This window comes from Bos mutus, chromosome 7, assembly GCF_027580195.1.
Source record: "Bos mutus isolate GX-2022 chromosome 7, NWIPB_WYAK_1.1, whole genome shotgun sequence".
NCBI classification, from domain to species: Eukaryota; Metazoa; Chordata; class Mammalia; order Artiodactyla; family Bovidae; genus Bos; species Bos mutus.
In genome coordinates this window covers 58363102-58386113 of record NC_091623.1, presented here as the reverse complement: position 1 = coordinate 58386113, position 23012 = coordinate 58363102, and the positions used below count along the sequence as shown (strand labels likewise).

The 23012-nt window shown below is 56.3% G+C and overlaps 3 protein-coding genes across 3 annotated transcripts in view; 2 read left to right on the top strand and 1 right to left on the bottom strand.

Annotated features, from left to right (window-relative positions):
• The first annotated feature begins 207 nt into the window (after positions 1-207).
• Positions 208-4377, top strand: VMAC (vimentin type intermediate filament associated coiled-coil protein). Its single transcript, XM_005901731.3, has 2 exons — positions 208-1427; positions 2634-4377. Exons 1-2 carry the CDS (start codon positions 1237-1239, stop codon positions 2941-2943), a joined length of 501 nt encoding a protein of 166 aa, XP_005901793.1. The 5' UTR covers positions 208-1236; the 3' UTR covers positions 2944-4377.
• A 141-nt stretch (positions 4378-4518) lies between these two features.
• Positions 4519-7571, top strand: CAPS (calcyphosine). Its single transcript, XM_005901733.3, has 4 exons — positions 4519-6248; positions 6323-6500; positions 6635-6841; positions 6912-7571. Exons 1-4 carry the CDS (start codon positions 6166-6168, stop codon positions 7011-7013), a joined length of 570 nt encoding a protein of 189 aa, XP_005901795.1. The 5' UTR covers positions 4519-6165; the 3' UTR covers positions 7014-7571.
• The window catches only part of RANBP3 (RAN binding protein 3), a 50896-nt gene continuing 35383 nt past the window's right edge, over positions 7500-23012 (bottom strand). The window contains 13 exon segments of the mRNA XM_070373846.1: positions 7500-8850; positions 8934-9117; positions 9398-9540; positions 11203-11323; positions 12755-12864; positions 13275-13377; positions 14414-14492; positions 15539-15642; positions 17306-17358; positions 17361-17421; positions 18474-18592; positions 19713-19805; positions 20612-20677. Of these exon segments, the coding sequence (XP_070229947.1) occupies positions 8807-8850; positions 8934-9117; positions 9398-9540; positions 11203-11323; positions 12755-12864; positions 13275-13377; positions 14414-14492; positions 15539-15642; positions 17306-17358; positions 17361-17421; positions 18474-18592; positions 19713-19805; positions 20612-20677 (1280 nt within the window). The 3' untranslated portion in view covers positions 7500-8806.

Genomic DNA, 23012 nt, shown 5'->3' with positions numbered 1-23012 from the left:
TGTGGGGAGGTGTGGTCACGCCCAATGGCCAGTTTTAAGCCTAGTTAACGGAGAAGGCCGGAGAAGGCAATGGCACCCCACTCCAGTACTCTTGCCTGGAAAATCCCATGGACGGAGGAGCCTGGTAGGCTGCAGCCTATGGGGTCGCTGAGGGTCGGACACGACTGAGCGACTTCACTTTCACTTTTCACTTTCATGCATTGGAGAAGGAAATGGCAACCCACTCCACTGTTCTTGCCTGGAGAGTCCCAGGGACGGGGGAGCCTGGTGGGCTGCCGTCTATGGGGTCGTACAGGGTCGGACACGACTGAAGCGACTTAGCAGCAGCAGCAGCAGCAACTGCCTGCTACTATTTGGGGGCGTGGTCAGGCACAGGATTACTGTTCAGCAGCTAACTTGTGTCCGACCTTTTGCCACCCCATGGACTGTAGCACGCCAGGCTACCCTGTCCTCCACTATCTCCCGGAGTTTGTTCAGATTCATGTCCTCTGTCGCCCCCCTCTTCTCCTACCCCCCTATCTTTCCCAGCATCAGGGTCTTTTCCAATGAGTCTGTTCTTCGCATCAGGTAGCCAAATATTGGAGCGTCAGCTTCGGCGTCAGTCCTTCCAATGACTCAGGCTCAGGGGCTTAACGAGAAAGTGTCCACTCCCAGTGCTTGGATTCTTAGCAGGACGGGGTCTGGGCCCGGTTTGTAGTCCAACCCCTGGGCGGGATGAAGAATGACCATCCACTGGGTGTGCGTCCAGAATCCCAAACATAACCTGAAGGGGACTGGACCAATCAAGAGCTGTACAATTGCCTAAGGGGCGTGAACGGCCAATGATAGAAGCGTAACGGGTTCCAGGGGCGTGGTCAGACTTGTGGGGCCGACCAGCTTGGCGCTTTAGATTCTGAGGAGGGCGGGGCCTGCCTCGAGAGAATGACCAATCCTGTTGCCAGAGCCTGAGCTGGCCACCGGAGGACAAGGCCAACCTGGGCCCGGGGTTTGTTAAGACCTTGGCCAATCTTGGAGTTAGTCGGGGCTCAGGGGAGGAGTTTCCAGTTGCCGGAACCAGTGGGGGCGTTCGGGTTTGAGTACTAGACCCAGCCCTGGAGGGCGGAGCCTGGCGGTGAACCCGGCCAATCACGCCGAAGTCTTGACGGGACCCTCGGAGGTGTGGCCCTCCGGGGGCGTGTCCAGGGCCGGTTCCGGGCCGCCCATGGGCGTGTCCAGGCCTGGTCCTCTGCAGGGGCCATGTCAGCGCCGCCGCCCCTGCAAATCCGCGAGGCTAACGCACACCTGGCTGCCGTTCACCGGCGCGCGGCGGAACTGGAGGCGCGGCTGGAGGCAGCCGAGTGCATGGTGCGCGCCCAGGCCGAGCGCCTGGCCCGCCACGACCAGCAATTGAGCGCCGCTTTAGACGAGCTGGGACGCGCCAAAGACCGGTGAATCTTGGGACCCGGCAGGTGGACTTCTCGGAGGAGTTGGGCAGAGGCAGATCCGAGATAGGAAAGGAATACTGGTAGGGGAGACGTGGGCATTCACGTAGAGCTGGACTACTGGTGGGACTGGAAAAACAAACACAAAAATACTTGAATTATCACTATATAAAGTTGAGAGATGTCACTTGGGTGTGGCTATCCAACTTAACAGGGTCCATTTTACCACTAGGCAAAACTGGCTGGTCCTGAGTGGTACAGGGACCACCAGCAGCCTGATGTAGGTATTGGAGCCATGGCAGGTTCTTGGGAGGATGGGATTATATCAGCAGTTTTGAATAGTCTTTCTAGCTGAGGATTCAAAGGGATGAGACAAGGGCCCAGGGAAGAAAGTGTTTCTGAGGACCTGGTGGGAAACAATTCAGAGCTGGTTGGACTTGTTACTTCATCTTTACTGAGCACTCTACCATGTGCCAGGCCCTGTGCTGGTCATTAGGGCACATCAGTAAGACCTGTTCAGCCCTGCCCTCAAGCACACGGTCAGGCAGTTACAACACAGGGTGATTGGGATGTGTGTGTATGATGGCTGGAGAAGGAAGTGGCAACCCACTCCAGTATTCAACCTACTCACAGTATTCTTGTGTATGATGGAGGGCAACACGGTTCTAGGAGGGCCCAGAGGGAAGGCTTCTTGAAGGAGGAGCCATCTAAGCTGAACAGCAAATAGGCAAAGAGGGAAGGGGACAAGGGAACTGCTAGGGTGTGAATGAGGGAGTGTGTTAGTCTGCTGAGGTTGCCATTACAGAATACCACACACTGGGTGTTTTAAACAACATCAAATGATTCCTCACAGTTCTGGAGGCCGGGAAGTTCAAAATCAAGGCAATGATTCAGTTCTGGTGAGCGTCCTCTTCCGAGCTTGCCAACAGTCATCTTCTCACTGTGTCTTCACAAAGCATAGAGACAGAGACAGAGAGAGAGAGAGAGAGAGAGAGAGAGCGAGCGAGCGCGCAAGCTCTTTGGTATCTCTTCTTAAAAGGAAACCCTTCATTACACCATGTAAACTTTCTGTACCTCTCAAGGCCCCCTTCTCCAAATACTATCACGGCGTAGGGATTCAATCTATGCATCTGGGGATGGAGGTTGGGAGCAGAGGGAAGAGAACCTCTGGTGGCCGGGTACCATAATGGTTCCGTCTTGCCTTCCTGCCAGTGAGATTGCCGCCCTCCGGGAGCAGCTGCTGACCTCCGAGGCTGCTGTTCAGAGTCTGCAGGCTGCCGTGCGCCAGAGGGACAAGCTCATCGGGCAGTTGCAGCCCCGGGCTGAGCTGCTGCAGGATCTCTGCCGCCGCCGGCCGCCCCTGGCTGGGCTGCTGGCTACCCTGGCTGAGGCCGAGAGCCTGGGGCCCCTGCCGGCCAGTGACTTACTCCCTGGTGGGCCCAGCTCACCCCTTGCCAACAGTACTGGGGAGGAAGAGGGCAGCGACCAGCTCGAGCCCGCAGTGTTTGGGACCACTGTGTGAGTCCCAGAGAGCAGGTTCCGGAATGGAGAAAGAGGACTCCAGTGGGGACTTCTTCTACTGCCTGGGTATCCTTAGGGTTAACATATCCCAGAGAGGACCCCTTGGAAGAGCCATTATCCTCAGCGTCAGAACCTGTTAAAAAAGCATAGGTTTCATATGGGTGGCCTGCAGGCCAGATGCAGATGAACTCAGCCAGTTTCTCTTTTTTCTTTTCAAAAGCAAAACTGAATCAATCACCCTTGTTGGAGAACTGGTCGCGCTTACACACGAATCTGGATTTCTGGCTTCTGGCTGGGCTGTACGTCTAGATCTGAGTCCAGGACACCCTCTTTAGCAAGGGCAAGTTTCCATTCACCCCCTCATCTCTCAAGGCCGGATGTCTGGCCCCTGAAACATCTGAGTTAGAGACCTCTCTTTTTCTGGCGGAGGTGGATGGCATCAAGTGCCATGTGATTTGAGTCTCTCCCTCTTTTCTCCCCTGCCCCGGTTTTTGTTCCTCCGGAAGCATTCTTCATCCTAAAGCCTTATTCATCTCAGTCCAGAATTGTGAACCTCAAGCCTCAGGCTGTTTTGCATTGGTTATACTTACATATTTTCCCCCCTAATTCTATCCTCCTCTCAACCCAGGAAGGAGTGTGCAGGTGGGATGTGCCGATATGCTGGCAACCAGGCTTCACTGCCCAGGCAGACTCAGGCATCCCATAACCTTCTCTTGATAGCATCCTGCCTCGGGGTCTTTACATTGGCTGTTTCCTCTGCCTAGAATGCTCTTCCCCCAGATGCCACATGACTGGCTCCTGCTCACTCAGGTCTTTACTCAAACGTCACCTCCTCTGAGAGGGCTTCCATGACTGCCTTATCAGAAGTCATTCTTCCCCATTCCACCTCCCCCCATTGCCCCATTTTACTTCCTGTATGTAAATTTTTACCATTGGAGTGGAAGCTGCATGAGGGTAGGTTCCTGGGACCCAGCACATCTCATGAGGTCCCCAGCAGCTTTCCTTTCGTAGCACCAGCTGGCTCCTTTTTCTAACCCCCAGAGAATCTATTTTTTCACTCCTTATTTGTATGCTGCCCTTGTTGGCCTGAGATATTTGAGGCACTTTGCTTTTTTATCAGAACAGGGAGCCCTGTGCCTTTCTCTGCCCAGCCCAAGTGCCTGGCCTGGGACTATGACAGCCGTTTCCTGCCTCCTGACTCAGGGAATCCCCACCCCAGGAACCACTGCGGGGCATAGCCCCTTTCAGCCCAGAAAGCTCAGCATCCGTCCTCCGCCCTGGGAGGGTGCCTCCTGGCGTCGCACAGCGACCCCTCAGTGTGGTAACAATGGCCCCGTTTTCTCCTCTGGACGAATAAGGGGGGTGCTGTTTGTACAAGGGGAAGGCAGGCTAGGGCCTGTCTACGCCCAAGAATAAACCAAATGCTTTCATGGCACCATTGGCCCCTCCTCCTTTCTTCCTACTGTGGGGGCTGGAGAGGTGGCTGCTGTGCTGCTCCTGGGTCCAGGGTGGGGCCCCACTGGGTGGGAGCTTGTGCCAAGCACTCTGTACATACCGTTCTGTCTCTTAAGCCACCTATGCACACAGGCATTGCCCCATTTTATAGCTATGCAAAGTGAGCCTCAGAGAGGTAAAGTGAAAGGGCCTCTGGGTTTGGAGGGCCCTCGCCATTTTCAATTTTTTTTAAGTAAAGTTAATTAAAAAAAAAACCATTTATTTGGCTGTGTCAGGTCTTAGTCGTGGCATGTGGGTTCTTTGTGGTGACACAGAAGCTTAGTTGCCCCATAGCATGTGGGATCTTAGTTCCCCAACTAGGGACTGAACCTGTGTCCCCTGCACTGGAAGGCAGATTCTTAACCACTGGACCAACCAAAGTCCCCCCAATTTTTTATTGTTGAGATTCTGATTCAAAGATGCAGAGATGCCCAGAGCTACAATAATTGTGATTACATTTTACATTTCTTTATAGAAAAAAACCCCTGACATTTCTAATCCTCATGAAAGCACACAATGGAGCTATTTTTTGTGCCTACACAGAGAATGTTGGACTGCAGCGAGTCACGAGAACGTCTGCAGCAGGATGTCACTGCAGTTTCTCCTAACAGTCGATGGTGGTGCATCCACTGTGGTGTGAATCACAGTGACAGGTTGCTTGTGATCCACGGTTTGGCTTCAGTTGGGAGCAGCAACTTCTGACAATACCATTGTGCTGTGTGCAACTCCCAAGCTTTGAAAAGCTTCTGATGATCTCTGGGTCTCTGTGGGTGGGCAGGGGTTCCCCAAACAGGGGCCTGCATTTTAAGTCCTGGAAAATCCATTATCATCTTCGATCTTAGCCTGCTGATATGAGGCTCAGTTGGCCAGATGTCCAGTCTGATGGCAGGCCTTCTCTGCCGGTGGTCTTGGTTCCTCTTGGATTATGGAAGTCAGGGGGCCAGGGGTCCTTCTCTGGCCAGATAAGCGGCTTGTCATGAGCAAGCCCACCAAGTGATGTCTGAGAACTGGAAACCAACCCCCAAAAGACCCATGTTGACAAAAATACCACGACTGGCCATAATTAACTACTGAGAATTGCTTCGTCCAACTCAACATTGATGTTTACAGGACTGGCTCAGCCAGCACTGGTCTGAGCAGCTCCTGTTGGATGTGGGCCTGGGCCATCTTGAGTCTTTAAACTTGAATTCCTTAGCAGCTTCAGCTGCAGCCCTGTGGAAAGGGGCTGGGGGCTGGTGAAGCCCAGAGAGGGGAGGGTTCGCATAGGAATTGGGCCTGGCCTCCCCTCATCTGGGACACTGGTCCCTCAAGGGCTGGGAACGAAGCGCTCCTCCCCAACTCCCTCCACCCTCCTCCTAACCTGGGTCTGGCTCTCTCCCAGGGCTGGGAGAGAGCAGGCGGGACAGTGGTTGGGCAGTGCTGACAGCAACAGTGCTGGGCTGTCCTCCTTGGCCTTTCATATGCCCCCGCAGGGCTGTGCTTGTGGCCACACGGCCCTGGCACAGAGAGAGTTACAGCGGGGGCCCCTCCCGGTCTCCAGAGCCCTGTCCCCTAGCAACAGCCCTGCCTGGCAGGACGCACTGCCAGCCCTGGGCAGAACGGGCAGGAGGCAGGCAGAGCAGCCACCTGGACTCCAGGACAGATCAAGGCAGCCAGTCTGTAGCCTGGTGGCTGAGCAGGAGCCCCAGATCTCTAGCCTGTCCAGCCACCCAGAGAGCCCGGAGCCAGCATGGATACTGTGGACACCACCATGGAGAAGCTCCGAGCCCAGTGCCTGTCCCGAGGGGCCTCAGGCATCCAGGGTGTGGCCAGGTGAGCTTACCTCTCACATCTCCCCGACCCCCAGTCCCATGGATCTTTTCAAACCCCACACCCCTGCCCCCCAGATTTTTTCGCCGCCTGGACCAGGATGGGAGCCGGTCCCTGGATGTGGGGGAGCTCCAGCGGGGCCTGGCTGAGCTGGGGCTGGTGCTGGACACAGCTGAGATGGAGGGCGTGTGCAGGCGCTGGGACCGCGACGGCAGCGGGACGTTGGACCTGGAGGAGTTCCTGCGAGCGCTGCGGGTAAGCAGGGGGTGCAGCAGTGTCCCTTCCTCCCACTGGGGTGCCGCACTCTCCCGGGCTTGTCTGTGTCAGCGTGGAGACCAATGGGAGCCTCTGCGCTTCGTACCCCCCAGTCACCACCACACCCTCCCCAGCCCCCCATGTCCCAGGCCCGGGAGGCGGTCGTCACAGCTGCGTTTGCCAAGCTGGACCGCAGTGGTGATGGCGTGGTGACTGTGGATGATCTCCGGGGGGTATACAGCGGCCGCACTCACCCAAAGGTGCGGAGCGGGGAGTGGACTGAAGAGCAGGTGCTCCGCCACTTCCTGGACAACTTCGACTCCTCCGAGAAGGACGGGCAGGTGGGTGCATGCATACCCCGGTCCCTCGCCCACACCTCCAGACCCCCCCTGACCACCTGTCTGCCCCCAGGTCACGCTGGCTGAGTTCCAGGACTACTACAGTGGTGTGAGCGCCTCCGTGGATACAGATGAGGAGTTTGTGGCCATGATGACCAGCGCCTGGCGGCTGTGAGCCGTGTACCCCCATGCAGCCGGCACCCTGGAGCCAGGGCCCCTCTCATCTGGGCTTGGAGCTGAGCAGCCCTGGAGTAGGGGTGGGTAGGAGTGTAGCCAGACCGAGGCCACAGAACCGGCTGGACCAGGTCTCCGGGTGTACTGCTTGGCCACCGATTCCCCTGATGGGTCACTGGCTCAGGACTCCAGGGGGAAAGGCCCTTGTCCACATCATGCTGATCCCAAACCTCCTCCCATCCCTGCTCAGTGAACCCTGCCTGCCAGCACCCCTACCCCTCCCTGTGGGTCCCCGGGAAGCCAAGCCGCACCTGATGGGGAAGCGGACAGCTCTTGTGTGAAGCCGGCCGCTGTGAATCTCGGAAGGCAGCCGTTCTGGGTCATCTGCCCAGGTGTGCAGAGGCCACCACCCTGTGGGCAGGCCAGGCTGCTTCCTGGTCAGGTCGTCCAGCTTCCTGAGGCCCCTGGGGCACGCAGGAGGCCAGCGTTTTAGTTAAAAGTTTTAATGTAGTTCCCAAATACATTTCATATGACAATCTTACATAAATGTTCCAAAACACGTGGGCATTATCTGGTTTTACTTGTCACTAGTTGACTAAGGCTTAAAGCAGAGAAGTGTGACCGGATCTGCTGGGGGGCCTTTGGTGATGTCCCGTGGCTCAGGCGCGGCTGCAGGGCCACCCTGAGGTGCGGGTGGCGTGGCTCAGACGGCCCCCTCCTCAGCCTGTCAGGGCGGGCGGGAGGGTTCTTGTGAACCCCTGGAGCTCTGATGTGGGGGGAGGCAGCGCCCCGCTGCTCTTGGCCACGCTCCGGGGTGGGGCAAGCAGAGGGCGCGCTCCTGTGTGTGCTGCGAGCATGGGTTCTGCCTGCTGTCTGAAACTGCTCTGCTTGCTGCCCCCTCCTCGAAGCCCCACCAGGGTTCCCCTCTCAGAAGCCCCCAGCCCTCAACAGTGCTGGGGGCAGAGCCGTCCAGGGCCTGGAGAGGGAAGAATGGCCAAGAGCAGGAAGCAGGCTTGTACCCACGTACCCGAGGCTGCGTGACCCACGTCACGGGCACAGACAGGAGGATGGAGCGCCCCCCACAACATCCAGTGACCCTTTTCTAGACAAGCTCTCTAGGCCCAGGGCCCAACCTGTCCACACCCCACGACTCAGCCTGGAGGAATCCCAGGTGGGGAACCCATGGGGCTGGCTCTCGAGCAGTCCTGAGCGCCCCCAGCATGGGGACTGGGGTCACAGGGGGAGCCAGGGTGCAGCCCACAACGCAGCCACGCCTGCTCAACACACAGAAGTGCCTTGCTCGACCTAGGAAACCAACACAAAGCCTTGGGGGGAGAAAAGATCTAAAAATAAAACCCCCAAGTCAGAACATGGGGGCGGGAGGTAAAGATGGTGGTAACAGACGGTCCAGCAGGCCCAGTGTTACACTGTGAGACGGCCCAGCGGCCTGGGCAGGCGGCAGGGAAGCCGGCGGCACGGAGGGCAGGGTGAAGAAACGAGGTGTCCCAGTCCCAGTGAGAAGCCGTGACAAGTCTTAATGTGCCATTTCAATTCAAGGTGGGGAGGGAAGAAATGTTCTTTTTCGTTTTGCTCATCAATATGATGAGGTTCGTGTCCCAAACCACATTCAGGCAGTTCCCGAGTCTGCTTCTGAACGGGACGTGCGGATCCAGACTGTGGCCAACCCAGCGGGGAGTGTGGTTCCCGAGCCCCGTGCCTCGATGCTGCCGGGGGAGGGGCGGGCGGGCAGACAGACGGACAAAGCAGCAGGCTCGCGGCGGCTGGCTCCTGGCGCTATGTGCTCCCGGCTGTCTGCCCATCGCCTTCATCGCCGGCGCCTGTGGGAAGCGGTGGCCTTGCCGTCAGGTCCTTGCCTGGGACAGAGCCCCCACCCCGGGCCACCCTGGGACACCCGACTCACCGCCTGTGGGGGCCCCCGACGGGGTCAGCACATCGTCGTCATCACTGTCGTCCTCGTTGGATGGGGCGGTCCCAGGTTCAGGGGCCGGTGCCTTGGCCTCCTGCTCCTGCTCCACGCGACTACGCAGGGCCAGGATGCGGTGGTGCAGGGCCGCGTACAGCTGGCCTGTGTCCTTGGAGCTGGCCTGGGGGCAGAGGGGAGACCCCTCCTCAGTCAACTCCAGGACTCGGAGTGGGGAGCCTGACCTCCCTCCTCAACAAACTCAAGGGCAGGAAACAGAAGCTCCGGCGGGCGCAGGGCTTGTCCTCCCAAGGGGTCACAGAGCCCACAACCAGGCCAGCCCTCCCGACCCTGGAGGCCTCCCGCTCTCCCTGGCCAGGCCCCCGTGCAGGGCACCCAGTGCTGGACGTGGAGCTGGCTGCTTGTGTCTGGCAGCTGCCTGGCCTCTACCCGGGGCTGCTCACCGAGATCAGGAAGACCTTCACGCCCTGGTCCTCAGTGTCCATGGCCGTGATGCGGATGCTCTTCTCGCTGGCCTTGTCCATCTGCATCTGGGCCCACAGCTTGGTGTTGAGGATCAGTCGCAGGCTGCCCTGGGTCCGCATCACTGCAACCAGTGAGGACGTCAGTCCTGCCCGCCCCCGCCCAACCCCAGGAAAACAGACACACCTGCAGGCAAGTCAACATCCCAGGGAGGAATCCCACGACAGCCTCGCCCCTGCCCATCTGCCGAGCAGCAGCCCTGGCACCCCCGCCACTGAAGTGCGTGCAGGGGGTGGAGGTGGTACCTGGACGGGGCTTCCCAGGAAAGGGGCTAGTTAGGGGGCAGCAGGGGGCATGCTGCATGGGGGTGGGCTGCACACTGGGGACATGGCACATGAAGCTGACACCCCCTGACTGTCACCACCCACAGGCCAAGGTCCAGCTCCTGTCCCGTGAGGAGGAGCTGAACACTAGGAGGAAGTGCTGGGGCTGACTGCTGCTCAGAGCGTCCCTCAGGAGTGGCTGAGGACAGCACGCAGTAGAGAGAAGCTGGGACAGACCCTTCCTCCAGGAAACGCAGGTGAGACCTGAGTTCCACCCACAGCCAGCCCAAGGTCAACGTCGTCCTGCTTGACCTGTCCTGGCCTACCCAGCCCCAACCCCGTCTACGCCCCAACCTTGAAAACCTGGGGCAGGTTAGATGTGGTCACCCCAACCCAGATGCCCCCCACCCCACCCCTCAAGGTGAGCTCTGAGAGAAGGTCTGTGCCAAGGGTCAAAGGTTGTGTGGGGTGAAAGGAGGGCATGGCCAGAAAGGACCTCAACGAGGAGGGGAGGGCATGGCTGCAAGGAGGCTGGTCACAGGCTGACGACCAGGGGAAAAGCCATGAGCTGGGATCTTGAAATCCTGTGCCCTCTCTGCCCTCTGCTTGCACGTTTCCATTAGAAACATTGAAAAAGAAATAAAGGGATGTCTACAGGCAGGGGTGAAAAGACCTGTGCCCAAACAGGAGGGCCATTTCCATTTCTGTTCCAATTCTGAGCCCAAGCACATAAAAACACCTTTGAAAGGACACAGCGAGCTACACCTGGGCCAGGGATCGACACTTCTGTAAAGGCCGGACGACAACTTTTAATTTGGGAGGGTAACTTACAAAAAGAAAAAGATGAGTACACGTGTCTCACACATATGCAAACACACTCACACACATACTTTTTGTAATAATCATACTTCCAGGAATAAAATTCATGTAAAAAATGGTACAAGAAACATTATTTATGAGCCAAGAAAAATTAAGAACCCAAATGTCCATCAAAAGGGAAACGGCTATTCAGTCGGTGGAATATTAATGGGAAGTTTTTCAAGAACTTTTTAAGTCATGTTTTAAGGCAAATGCAACAACAAAGGAACACGCTCACTAAAGAGAGTGAAGAGAGCAAGACAGGATCGCCCCACTTCCTTAGAAAAGGGCCACAGAGCAGGAACAGACCTACCAAAACGTTCTCAGCAGGGATTTCCCTTTTTCATAAAGAAATTTTAGCTGATGTTTGATTTCTTTGTTTTCCTACCATAAAACAACTGGCACTTTTATTATCGAAAAATAAGTTCAAAAACTGCTGAATCTTTTTATCTATTTTCACAGTCAGAAAGAGAATCAGAGAAGGACTGGTAGTGGGAGCCTCTGGGCTGGGTGGGATGGGTCCCCCAGGTTGAGGGCTGGCCATGGACACACGTCGGGGGCCCCGAATCCCCCAGGCCCTCCATGGGAACCCGGCCACAGCTCACCTAGTCGGGACTGCAACGTCCCGTCGTCAGTTGATGCCATGTCGTTAAGTCTGAGCAGCCCCCGGCCTCTCTCCACCCACGACTGCGAGGTCTTGTCAAAGACAAACAGCTTACATTGGATCTGCAACACAAGGCGAGCATGCATGAACCGCCAGGCTCAACAAACTACGGCCCGGGGGACACATCTGGCCTTGGCCACTTTTCTGTCCTGCTTTCAAGCTCAAATGGATTTTACATTTTCAGAAGAGTATTAAAAAAAAATCACTATGGAAATGCAAATCAAAACCACAATGTGGGGGACTTCTCTGGTGGTCCTGTGGTTAAGAATCTGTCTTCCAGCACAGGGGACACGGGCTCACCCCTGGTGGGGGAACTAAGATCCTACATGTTATAGGGCAGCTAAGACCTGACACGGCCAAGTAAATAAAAAGATAAAAATAAAAAAAATCCACAATGTGATACCACTTCACACTCACTAGGATGGTTGTAACCAAAGGACAGATGAAACAGGTGTTGGAGGATGTGGAGAAAGCAGAACCCTCACACCTTGCTGATGGGAATGGGAACTGGTGCAGCGGCTGTGGAAAACTGCCCTTTAAAGTGTTAAACATGGAGTTATCACACAGCCCAGAAATCCCACTTGTAAGTATCTACCCAAGAAGAGTGAAGCAGGCGTGCACCGAGAAAGCTGTACGTGAGTGTCCATGGGCATCATTCTTAATCCCCCCAGGGTGGAAACAAAGCAGGCGTCCACCAACAGGGGATGGGATGAGCAACCGTGGTCCATTTGTACAGGGGAGAGTCATTCAGTCATGAAGAACGAGGCTCTGACACATGCTCCAACAGGGACGAACCCCAGAGACAACCCAGTATGAGTCTGCTGACACGAAACACCCAGAACAGGCACGTCCACAGAGAGAAAGAGAGGATTCGTGGTCGCCAGGGGCTGGGGGAGAGGGGGATGGGGAAATCACTGCTGAAGGGCAAAGGGCATAAGGCTTCTTTTTTGGGGGCAAAAATGTTCTAAAGTAGTGATGACATTTGTACAACTCTCTGAATGTGCTAAAACCCACTGAACTGTACACTTTAAAAAAGGTGAATTTCATAGTATGTGCACTGTATCTCATCAAAGCTGTTTTATGTTTAAAAAAGTGCAACAGAGACCGTAAGCGACCCTTTACAGAGAGAAGTCCGTAGATCTTCGTAAGTCAACATCTCTTGACAGTAAAATGAATCTGAGTAGGGATAAGCAGTACCACAGAAAACTCCCCAATGCCACATGTTTGTGGTTTACAGACACACACTCGGGTACGTGGGGAAGGATGAAGGGCAGATGGAGCCCTACCGCCCTGGACCTGCTGTCCCAGGAGGGGAGGACCGTGGGGACGTGGCAGGAGGGCCGTGAAGTCTGGGCTAAGAGGAGGACACTGGGACAAGACAGTCACAGCTGCTAAGGGGCGGCAGGAACAAGTGTCTGTTTCAGGTCTGTAACTTGTCCTGAGACAGGCCGTGTGGCTCTAGCGCCCGGCACCACAAGCAGGTAGGCACTCACCTGCAGCACGTTGCTCTCGGCCTCCTCCCCGGTGATGACCTCCACCTTCTCTAGCAGGCACTTCCGCGCCGTCGCCTTGGTGTAGGCGGCTGCCGACTCGGCCAGGGACTCTGCAATGTGATTAGCTAGACGACATTGACTACTGACTTGGTTGGGGGGGATGGTGTACCTCATGGGACACCCCAAGGGGGCCAGTGCCTCTGGGAGCCACACCTTGGCCCACAGGGGACCCTGCTAATGCACCCTGTGACTCTGCCGGGAGCGGCCAGCACAGCTCCAGTTCCCACTCTCCTGGCTCCGGGGAGAACAGAAGATAGCGAGACCTCTGAGGGTGCTGAAGAGCACCCCCTCAGCTGCCTCGGTTGGGGACAGACACCTCATCCCATTCTGGGTCACCAGGCAGTGCCTGGGCCTGGCTGTCCTAAGCTGGCCAAGCCCCCTTCTGCTAACTGGATGCCAGCACCCAGGGCTGGGGTTCACAGTGTCCCTGGCCACCCTCCTGGACAGGACCAAGGCCTACCTTTCTCAGGAGTGGCTTCCTGGGACGAGGACTCAGATCCGGACTCTGCCGCTGTGTTTTCTCTGTTGGCATCTGAGCTGAGTTCATTTAACTTGGGCGGGCTCTGTGGGCAGTGAAGGTATACAGAAGAAGGTGGGTATGTGGGGAGGTGGTCCCAGTGGGCTGACCGCTGCGGACAGGAGGCCCCTCTGCTGGGAGGTGGCTCTTGGCACGTTCTCTTCTGGGCAGAGGGTTTCTCTCGGCCAGCTTCCCTCTTGGAGCCTGGGGACCTGCCCAGACCCAGTCCCTCTCCACTCAGCGCTCACCGAGCATCCTCAGACGACACCCTAGACACAGGCCTATCCTGGACGTTGTATGTGAACTGCCTCTGGAGCCTCTGTGGCATCACCCGGAGGCGGGGGCCACCAACTGACCACAGGCCACCTGGTCACCTTGGTCTGTGAGGCAATTCTTTGACTACTTCATTGTAATCGAAAAAGGACACTACTGATACTCAAGAAAAGAAGCAGAGAGTTCCTCAGCATAATAAACACAGAGACCAAGGTGCCAGGAGTCAGGTGAGCCCCCGACAGCACCTGAGCCACCCTCACAAATGGACACAACGGGGGTGGGAATGTATGGTTGGGGGAATAAAAGGAAAAAAATAAGGAAGCAGGTGACAATTCTAGAAGCCCATCCTGGGCCAGAAGACGACCCGAGGGTGCTGTGTGTTATGGGTGCAGGGGACACTGTGGGGGCCTGTCCGAGGCTGCCATCCCTACCACCCTCTCCGTGCTGTGGCCTCACAGTCCGGGTGGGGCCACCCTCCCCTGGCGTCAGAGGTGGCTCGTGGTGATCCCAGCAGCACACAGCTGAGTGCTCTGGCCGACAGCTGTCCCCACCCTGCTCTGAGATGAGTAATGACAGGAAGCGCAACCCAGGCTCCTGCACAGCCTCCCTGGGCCGCCAGGTCTGTCCCTCCTGCCCCTGCACGCTGTTTAGGCTGAGTCTGAGTTGGGTCTTCTTTCTGTTACTCAGCAAAAGACAGCACTCTAATGTCACAGGACATGACACAGCAGGCACACCCCCGTGCCCCTGTGACCTGCGGGTGGCTCTGAAAGTCTCTGGGCCCCAAGGATCGTCCTCACCGGGTCACTCACCAGCACGCGCTCACTCATGTTCTGGCCAAACACAAATTTGCTGCTGGCGGCGTCGGCACTGTTGGTTGCGTTCTCCAAACTGCAGAGGAGACGCACTCTGAGTGAGTGTGGGCAGCAGGGGCACAGGGCCAGCGGCGTGCACGCCCGCACACACAATGCGCACGGGTGGAGAGGAAAGCAGCCGAGGCCCCGCAAGGCCAAGTGGGCCGGTCTGCCTCGCCAGGGGCAGGCCCCCACAGGCTCTGGGCTGGGCCCCACCAAGAGGCAGACAGGAAGCCTTGGCTCCAGTTGCCTGGCACCAACTGCTCAGTCACTGTGTGACACAGCGGACGCCCATTCCCCCACCCCCATAGGAGGGCACCACAGAGAGGCGGAGTGCAAGGGCCATCTGCCCACTCCCCGAAGACATGCCCCCGAGACGTGCTGCAGCTCTCTGGGCCCTTCCCCCGGCCCCACACCAAGGAGGTGACACCTCCTACCAGGCTGCGGGGGGGTGACAAACGATGGCCCTTGGGGAGCTCTCGGCAAATGGCCGCTGCTATGGCCGTCACACTTCATCCAGATTAAGACATCATAGGCTGCACACGCCTCCCAATGTGGGAAACACTGAGGTGCATAAAACATATCTTAAAATAACTGATGTGCTCCACTAACTGGGGGCCCGGCTGCTGAACAGCAGGTCACTGTTCCCGCCAGGCCTCTTGGAGGCTGGCGTCTGCACGGTGCCTGCCCTGCTGGCCCGACTCCCAGGCAGGGTGTGCCTTCCTCCCCAGACACCCCAGCAGCCTGGCTGCGGGTGAACGCCCCCGCCAGCAGCGCCAACAGGGAGCCCGGATCCAGCACCTGGTGACAGAGGTCACTCCCAGGATGGGCTGGACAACCCCACAGGACTGCAGTCCTGCCTCAGCTGTCCACTGCAGTGCCTCCCGCCCTGGCCCCCAATCCTGGACCCTCCACACCTCCACCAAGTAGGGAAGGAGGGCTGGAGGTGACTGGAGTTTGGCTGCCTGGGCCCCCCACCCTCCCGAGGAAGGACTGGGCTGGTCCAGGGACAGCGGGTGACCGTGGGCCCCCTGAGGCAGAGGCTTCCCCGAGCAAGGCTAGGCACCAGCCCGAGGCGCACACCTGGAGCTGATGTACTGAAGGAAGTAGTTGGTCGCAGCTGGCGTCTCTGAACTGGGGTGTCCGGCGTTCTCCATGTCTGCCACTTCAGTGTTCTCATTGATCAACTGGGAAATGAGAGGAAACACTGCTCAGGGGATGGCATGTTCAGGGCCTCAGCAGCTCAGCCCATCTGTACATGCCCTGTGTGACACACAGCTCCATCTACATGCATGCGTCCTGGGGGTTACAGTTAAGATGTAAAAACAGCCCATGAGGTGCTGGGCAGCCTTTTCTCTTCTGTTTAAAAAAAACTCAGGCTGGCAACCTGTTGGCATTTTCCACCAATGCTTCTGTACCAAGAGATCATAGATCATGTACAAATTTCATATTTTAAAGGGTTCATCATAAACAGAAGCCTCATTTCTCGAGGCTTCTTTTAAGCTAACTGTCGTGCTGCCCTGGTTAAACACATACTCCAATGCAATTCTCCTGGGAACACTGTGAGGTGGGTGTTAGCGACCATGTTCTGAAAGAGGAAGCAGAGGCTCAGAGGGGTTAAGAAACCACACCTCAAGTCACTCCCCATGCAGAAGCCGGGATGTGGCCCTGAGACCCAGGGGCCTCCATGAGACGCTGCCCCACCCCAATCTCAAGGCAGCATGGAAGACTCGACCTGAAGGCCCAGGTCTCTCTTTTCCTGCTTCCTGCTCCAGGAAGGGAGCAGCTGCCAAAGGACTCGTTATTTTGCCTGAAGCTGTGCAACATCAACACCTACTTCTGTGTCTCTGGGGGCATCCGTGCTTCTGCTGGACAGTGGGCACCAAAGGAAGCAGCTAGTTCGGCTGGACACCTTCCCTGCACCCCAGACTCTGGTCTCCTCATTTCAGGGCTCCCCACCCTCCACATCACTGACCCCGCACCTAGATGGTTCCGAGTGGGGAGGGGCCTCCTGGGCACTGCAGTGTGTTGGTCAGCATCTCTGGCCTCCACCTACTTAGCATCAGTGGCATCTACTCTCCAGTTGTGACAATGACTGGTGTCCCCAGACCCAGCCTCCAGGAGCTCCTGCCAGATGAGCTGATGTCCATGGTGCAGAGGGACCTTCTGCACCCAGGGCTGGGACAGGTCTCCCAGAGGACCAGAGAGCGCGGTCCCCAACTGAGAGTCCCTGCCATGGCCACAAGCTCCCCACCCCCGACTCAAAGCTCCCAGAGCAGACCAACACAGCTGGGGGCAGCCAGGAGGGGCAGAGCCTGCTGCCTTCTGGGGAGAGAACAAAGTGATGTCCCAGCTGTCCTACTTGAAAACAAACGGCGGCAGCTTTCACTGGGGGTGATGTAGCCCTCGGGGGATGGTCAGCACTAGTGGGAATGCTTCCCTTGGTCAGCACTGGCAGGGAAAGGCATCCAGAGGGCGGCACTGGGGAACAGCCTAAGAAGGATCCAGTCTAAACACTGCCAGTGCTGAGAAACTCTTCAGTAAGGATAAGAGTCTCTGGAGACGTTGAAAGCATCAGATACTAACATTCTGCTCGTTCCTTCGCTGTAAAAACATCAGCTGTCAGGGCTCAGTCACCTCCCTGACCTTGTTCCTGGAGCATGAGGGGGCTGGCTGCTGGGAGCCCTGCCGAGCTCCACATCAGGGGTGGGGGTGGCGTGCGGCCAGCAGCGCAGCATGGTACCACCCTGGACACAGCCCTGCTCCCCATCTCTGGGAAAATGAAGCTGGGGGAGGCACAGGCAGGTTGCTTCACTAGTCCCCAGCTCACCGGGCTCTCCAACCACCTACCTTCACTCTGTCCCTCAAGTTCTGCCCAAACACGAATGCCTGCTGGGCCCCTGCTCTTTCTTCTCACAGTTCTCCTCCTCGGAAGCATTGCTAGACTCATTTCTCTGGGACTTCTCCTGGTTAAAACAAGCAAACAGGATAGCTGAGAAGCAGGAACACCGCAGCCCTAGGATGCAAGATGAGCTGTCTCATGCCCCTGCATCTGCTCAGCATGAATCCTGTGGTGCAGGCCCTTGGGTGGGGGGGTGCTGGGGAGACCACCTAGGATGGGGCAAGCTCTGGGCAGTGCCCTTGTCACTGGGGATGCTGGTGAAGGATGGTGGGGAGTAGGATGGGTGGGCTGGGGTCATTTCTGGGTCTTCCTCAAGCTCACTGCCCTGGAGACCCTGGCCACCAGTTTCTGAGAAGCTGTAGGCTATGGGAACGATTCCTCTTCCAATTCTGCCAACTGTGGTTGGAGGGTGGGGGGCTCAGGGACGTATGAAGACTGAATTGCACATGCTCATTTTCCCCATTTGAGCCTCAACATCCGGTGGGGGTAGGGGGCGTGGGCAGGGAGGTGGAGAAGCCCAGGCAGCATTGTATCTGCCCAAATGGATGGAGTGGAAATAAACACATGGGTGCAAGTGGTCTCTGCACGTGGACCCTCGGGTTATGTGTGACTGCAGCTCGAGTTTCAGGTCCGACTTGCCAACCACAAATGCAGGCTCTTCGTTAAATGTCCTGTATTTTCCAGATGCTGTGCAATGCTACCGGGAAATACATCTGGCCTATAGAATCCCAGAACTCGTCTTCTTTTCTAAAAAACGATTTCTGAGCCAACACCCAGGCACACTTCTGCCACCAGAAGCAGAGCGTGTGTACGAATCCCTAGGAGCTGCTTGGCTGTGTGAGAGGGTGAGGAGACAGCTTTCCGTGGAGGGCCGCAGGCCCCCTTAGCGGCACAGCCCTGCTCGTGGTCCATTTCCCTCAGAACCAAGCATGGGGTCCTGGCAGCCTGGCGACTTGGCCAGTCAGCTGGGGTTACCCAAGGATCCCTCTGGGCAAATCAGGCAGCCTGAATACAGGCCAGCTCAGACACGGCCCAAAGTGGCTTAGAGCCCACGTGCTCAGCTATACCCCGAGAGGCCTCACATGTGGCACGCTCCCTGCCCCGTCGAGGACAGACCTCAAGTGCTGGCGTCTCATCAGATGGACTTCTCTGGGCTGGGTTGTCAGGTAAGGCTGATGTTGCTGCCCCCGTGCAGTCTGCTGGGATGCTGACCCCGTTGGTGCCGCTACTTGGGACTGTGGGAAAAAAAGACGGAGGGCGTCTCAGAGGTTGGACCACCTCTACTGCCCCTGCCCACCACTGGGGCCCAACAGTGGAGGGTCTTTTTTTTAAAGGAGAGGATCTGTGACTTCCTTGGGGGTCCAGCGGTTAGGACCCTGTGCTTCTATTGTACGGGGCCCAGGTTTGATTCCCAGTTGGGGAACTCAGATCCCACATGCTACAGAGTGCAGCAAGAAAACTGAAAAGATAACATGCTTAAAGAAAAATGATATGGAATCAATACTGAAAATGAAATTCTTAGGTTAGAAAAACCCAAATACCAAACGAAAACCTCACAAAACTGAAAATCTATTATTGTAATTCTATGAAGAACCCTGTGAATTTTCAGTTTATTTAGACATACTACTACTAAGGAGGAAAACAGAGAATGTATTTGGAGAATAATTATAAATTTTATAAAACTAGTTTTACTAATGAAGTCTTTTTTCTATGCACTCCTCTCCCTGGCGGCTCAGACAGTAAAGAATCTACCTGCAATGCAGGACACGTGGGTCTGATCCCTGGGTTGGGAAGACCCCCTGGAAGAGGGCATGGCAACCCACTCTAGTATTCTTGGCTAGAGAATCTCATGGACAAAGGCGCCTGGCAGGCTACAGTCCATGGGGTCCTAAGAGTCAGACAACCGAGTGACTAACATTTCACTTTTCCCTTTTAAATAGCTGCAACCATGTGACTTGCACAACTTCAAATCTGGCTTTGTTCAGTGTTAGACCAAACAGTTTTCCATGTAATTAAAATGCTTCATAAATACCAACTGCTTCTCCCAGGTGGGCTGTGGCATTGCTCCCGATGAGGAGTTCTTAAATTGCAGGGAAAGATTAAGAAGAAAAGCCTATCATGATTAAAAAATTACAGATCAACTGCAAACCACACCGGGTATGTGGATGTAACGGAAACACGGTTTAGGAGTCACATCTCGAGGTGGGGAGTGAGGTGAGACGACCTCTAATTGGTCACCCCTCCAGTCCTGAGCTGCGTGCCCGGGGTGGGACCCGGCTCTTGGGAGCCTCGGCGCGGCAGCAAGGGACAGTGACTGCCCTCCTGTGCGAGTTTGGCCTGGGGGCTGTGACTCACCTGTCTGTGAGAGCGCCTTTGGCTGCGGGGCCTGCAATACCGCCGGGCGAAGCACGCTGCGCTGCTGCTCCTTGGGCTTTTGGCTCGGCAGACCTGGTGACATAGGCTGGCTTGCCCTGGTCCCTCCGACCCCATGGGCAGAAGTGCCCCCCGCCCCCACGCTCAGGCAGTTATAGAAGTGCCCCCTGCCCCCACGCGACGTCCCTCCTAGGCTGGGCTTTACAGGAAGTACAGTAAAGAAAGAAAATTCAAGCTATTTTCTTTACAGTTAGGCACACACATTCCAGCCATTGTTCTTTTTATACGCGGTTCAATAAAACACTCCGTGAAACAGATCTTGCCTGTAGATTAATCCAGGGAGTATGGTTAACACTACAGGGGAACCAAAGGACAGCTGGTCTTGCGGGTCAAGGGCAGACGGTGAGGGGAAAGCAGTGAAGCCATGGTTGACCTCTCAGAGTTTAGGACTCCACAAGAGGTCACGTAAAGGTACTCCTTACATGTGCTTCTCAAAATGCCACGTTGAGAAGATCCCTCTGCCAAACATGGGGCAAGGACCAGGAGAACGTCCCCGGCCCTGGACGGGCTACCCACATGAGTGAGCCTGGGCCCTGCTCACTCATGGCCACTTTGCTACTCTGGGTTAACGCTGTGGCCAGAATGCTCTGGGGAGATAGTCCAATGACCGAGGACTGCCGTGCACAGAGCCTGAATGCCCCACCCCGAGCCGAGCCTAATCCTTCCCCGCCTCCTCCTCCTCTGGGCAGCGGGCTCATTGGATGGAGCACCTCCTGATCTGAGGGCACTCTCGGTGCTCAAGTGTCCGGAGAGGGAGCCCAGCGTGCACCGGCACTTGGGAGGCTGCTGCCCCACTTGCCTCCTCGACAGCAGACACCCACCTGCACTGGGGGCCTGGCCGTGGATCAGCGTCGGCGGCTTCAACCGGAACCCACTGCTCTTTTCCTCTACAAGCACAAAACAAAAGATGAAAAGCAGGCCTGCTGGGGCAGAGCAATAAAGCCGGAGGGACCTGGGGCGGCCGAAGCCTGTGATCTGGGCTTCAGTGGCTGTGGGCCTGGAGAACCAGGGCAAATATTTCCAAGTTCAAACAGAGAAGCAGAGGCTGGTCCAGTCCCGTCTGCGGGGCAGCCCAGGGAGGAGGCCAGAGGGCTGCAGGCAGTGGTGGCTCTAGGAGAACTGCCAGCAGCAGAGACTGCAGGGTGAGTGCAGGACTGGTCAGGCCTCCACCGGTCTACCCAGCTGCCTACAGGGGCTGAGGGCCCCAAGGACAATCAGGGAGCCCCAGAAGACTGGCCCTCCCTGGGACCCAGCTCCCTGTCCTAGAGGACACAACTGCTATCAGGAAAAGTCCTGCCATTACAGCAGATGTCCGGGAAATGAGACACGTTTTCTGTGGTGAAAAATCAAAGGAGGCCGATAGCAGGCTTGCTCTCTCCAGATGTGCCAGGAAGGCCTGGGAGGAGGAGGGGGGGCCTTCTGAGGATGGGGTCTGGGACTGACAGCCAAGGTTCAGACAGAGCCCAGTTCGGCTCAGCCACCGGGGCACCTAGATCCCTTCATTCTGCATCCTCGTGCCTGGCCCATCTTAGGGAGTGGGGGAGACAGGCTAACGCTACTCCTGACCACAAGTCTGTCCCCAGAAAAGTCAAAGGATGGCCTCACTTTTGTGCTAAGGTCCAACCCGTGGGAAAAACCCTTTTTGGGTCGCTGGGAACAAGCTCAATACACAGAAATCACATTTGTGTTATTAGACACGAGCAGTGAATAATTCAAACATGAAGCTGAGAAAACAACTCCACTTATAACAGCCGGGAATAAATGTGACCAGTAAGAACTATAAAACACTGCTGGAAGAAAACGAAGACTTAAAGAAATGGAAAGATGTCCCCAAAGGTCACACAGTTGTGCGATTCCAGTCACAAGAAATGTCCAGGGCAGGCAGATCCATGGAGACAGAAAGTGGATTTGTGGTGGCCAGAAGCTGGGGAGACCAAGTGGGGAGTGACTGCCCAAGGGCATACGGTCTCTTTTTGGAGAGACAGTCATCCTAAAATTAATTATGGTGGTGGGTATACAACCCTTCAGCTGCACTAGACACCCTTCAGTTGTTCACAGAAACACCACCACAATTACAACTCATCAGGCCACACAATTAATTAGGTACGAAAGTCAAATCGGAACTCCCCATCAGGCAGGAGGGCCCTGTGCTCTCCTCAGGCAAACACAGGTTCACAAGAGTGATGCCCCCTGCTGGTCAGCACGAGGGAGCCCATGCTGCTGGAGCTGGGGTCCCTCCGGAGAGAGGCCTCAACAGCCAGACAGCACAGGATGCGGGGAAAACACGCTTCTAGGTGGGCCTCTTGGGCAGGGAGATGCTGAATTACATTGCTAGAGCTCAGGGTTACTAAGACGACGACTGGCAATTTAGAAACACTGAAAAAGACTGAGGTAAAATTCACAACTGAGGTAATTTTAGAAGGTCCTTGGAGCTGGCTTTGCAATGCTCATACTGCGACTACTATTCACCACTCTGCTCTGACAGGCTAACCCTCAGGGTCGACCCTGAGCAGGGGCAACAAGCCTGGAGAGTCACAGACACTGACCACCGCCACCCAGCCTGGAGCTGGCCTGCCCACGGATACACAGGACGTCCACCCTGAATGCTGAGGTGAACTGACGCACCACATGCCTCACGTGACTGGGAACATTGGACAGAAAGATGGTGGGGCCCAGAGCAGCAGGGGGACACTTACGGGGCAGGGCCTCTATCTGCACTAGAATAAATGTGCTCTCTGCTTGTGGCCTCTGGAAGCTCCCTCTGCGGCAAAGTCAGTGTGTAATGGAGAGGTGGTCAGAGCCCTAGCATGCATGCCTGGCTCATAGGAGTGCACAGGCCGTTGAACTCGTGTTCTCTCAAGGGCACACGCATGGCCCCCACAACAGGAGCTTGCTGTGGGAGAGAAGCACTCCTAATAGGGCAGCCTCTGCCCTCCTCTGAAATCACACCCAAGCAAACAGGTTTCCCTGCCTTGCCTCAGAGAGACCCCAAGTGATGTCTGAGAGGGCAACACTGGCTCCAAAGGGAATTCCAGGAACTCTCAGATTAAACCAGGAAGACAGATCAGAATTTAGCCTGGTGCGGACCAGAAGCTAGAGAGAATCTGAGAGGAGGCTCCCTGGTAGGGGCTCAAGCAACAACACACTGAGGAGACAGGGAGCAGGTTTCTGTCAGGAAAGAGGAAGAAATATGAAGAAGGGTTTCATATCATGAACCTTGTC

Coding starts and splice junctions, on each gene's coding strand:
- VMAC (XM_005901731.3), top strand. CDS start 1,237: ATGTCAGCGCCGCCGCCCCTGCAAATCCGCGAGGCTAACGCACACCTG. Junction 1,428..2,633: donor CTGGGACGCGCCAAAGACCG/GTGAATCTTGGG, acceptor CCTTCCTGCCAG/TGAGATTGCCGCCCTCCGGG.
- CAPS (XM_005901733.3), top strand. CDS start 6,166: ATGGATACTGTGGACACCACCATGGAGAAGCTCCGAGCCCAGTGCCTG. Junction 6,501..6,634: donor AGTTCCTGCGAGCGCTGCGG/GTAAGCAGGGGG, acceptor CACCCTCCCCAG/CCCCCCATGTCCCAGGCCCG. Junction 6,842..6,911: donor CCTCCGAGAAGGACGGGCAG/GTGGGTGCATGC, acceptor GTCTGCCCCCAG/GTCACGCTGGCTGAGTTCCA.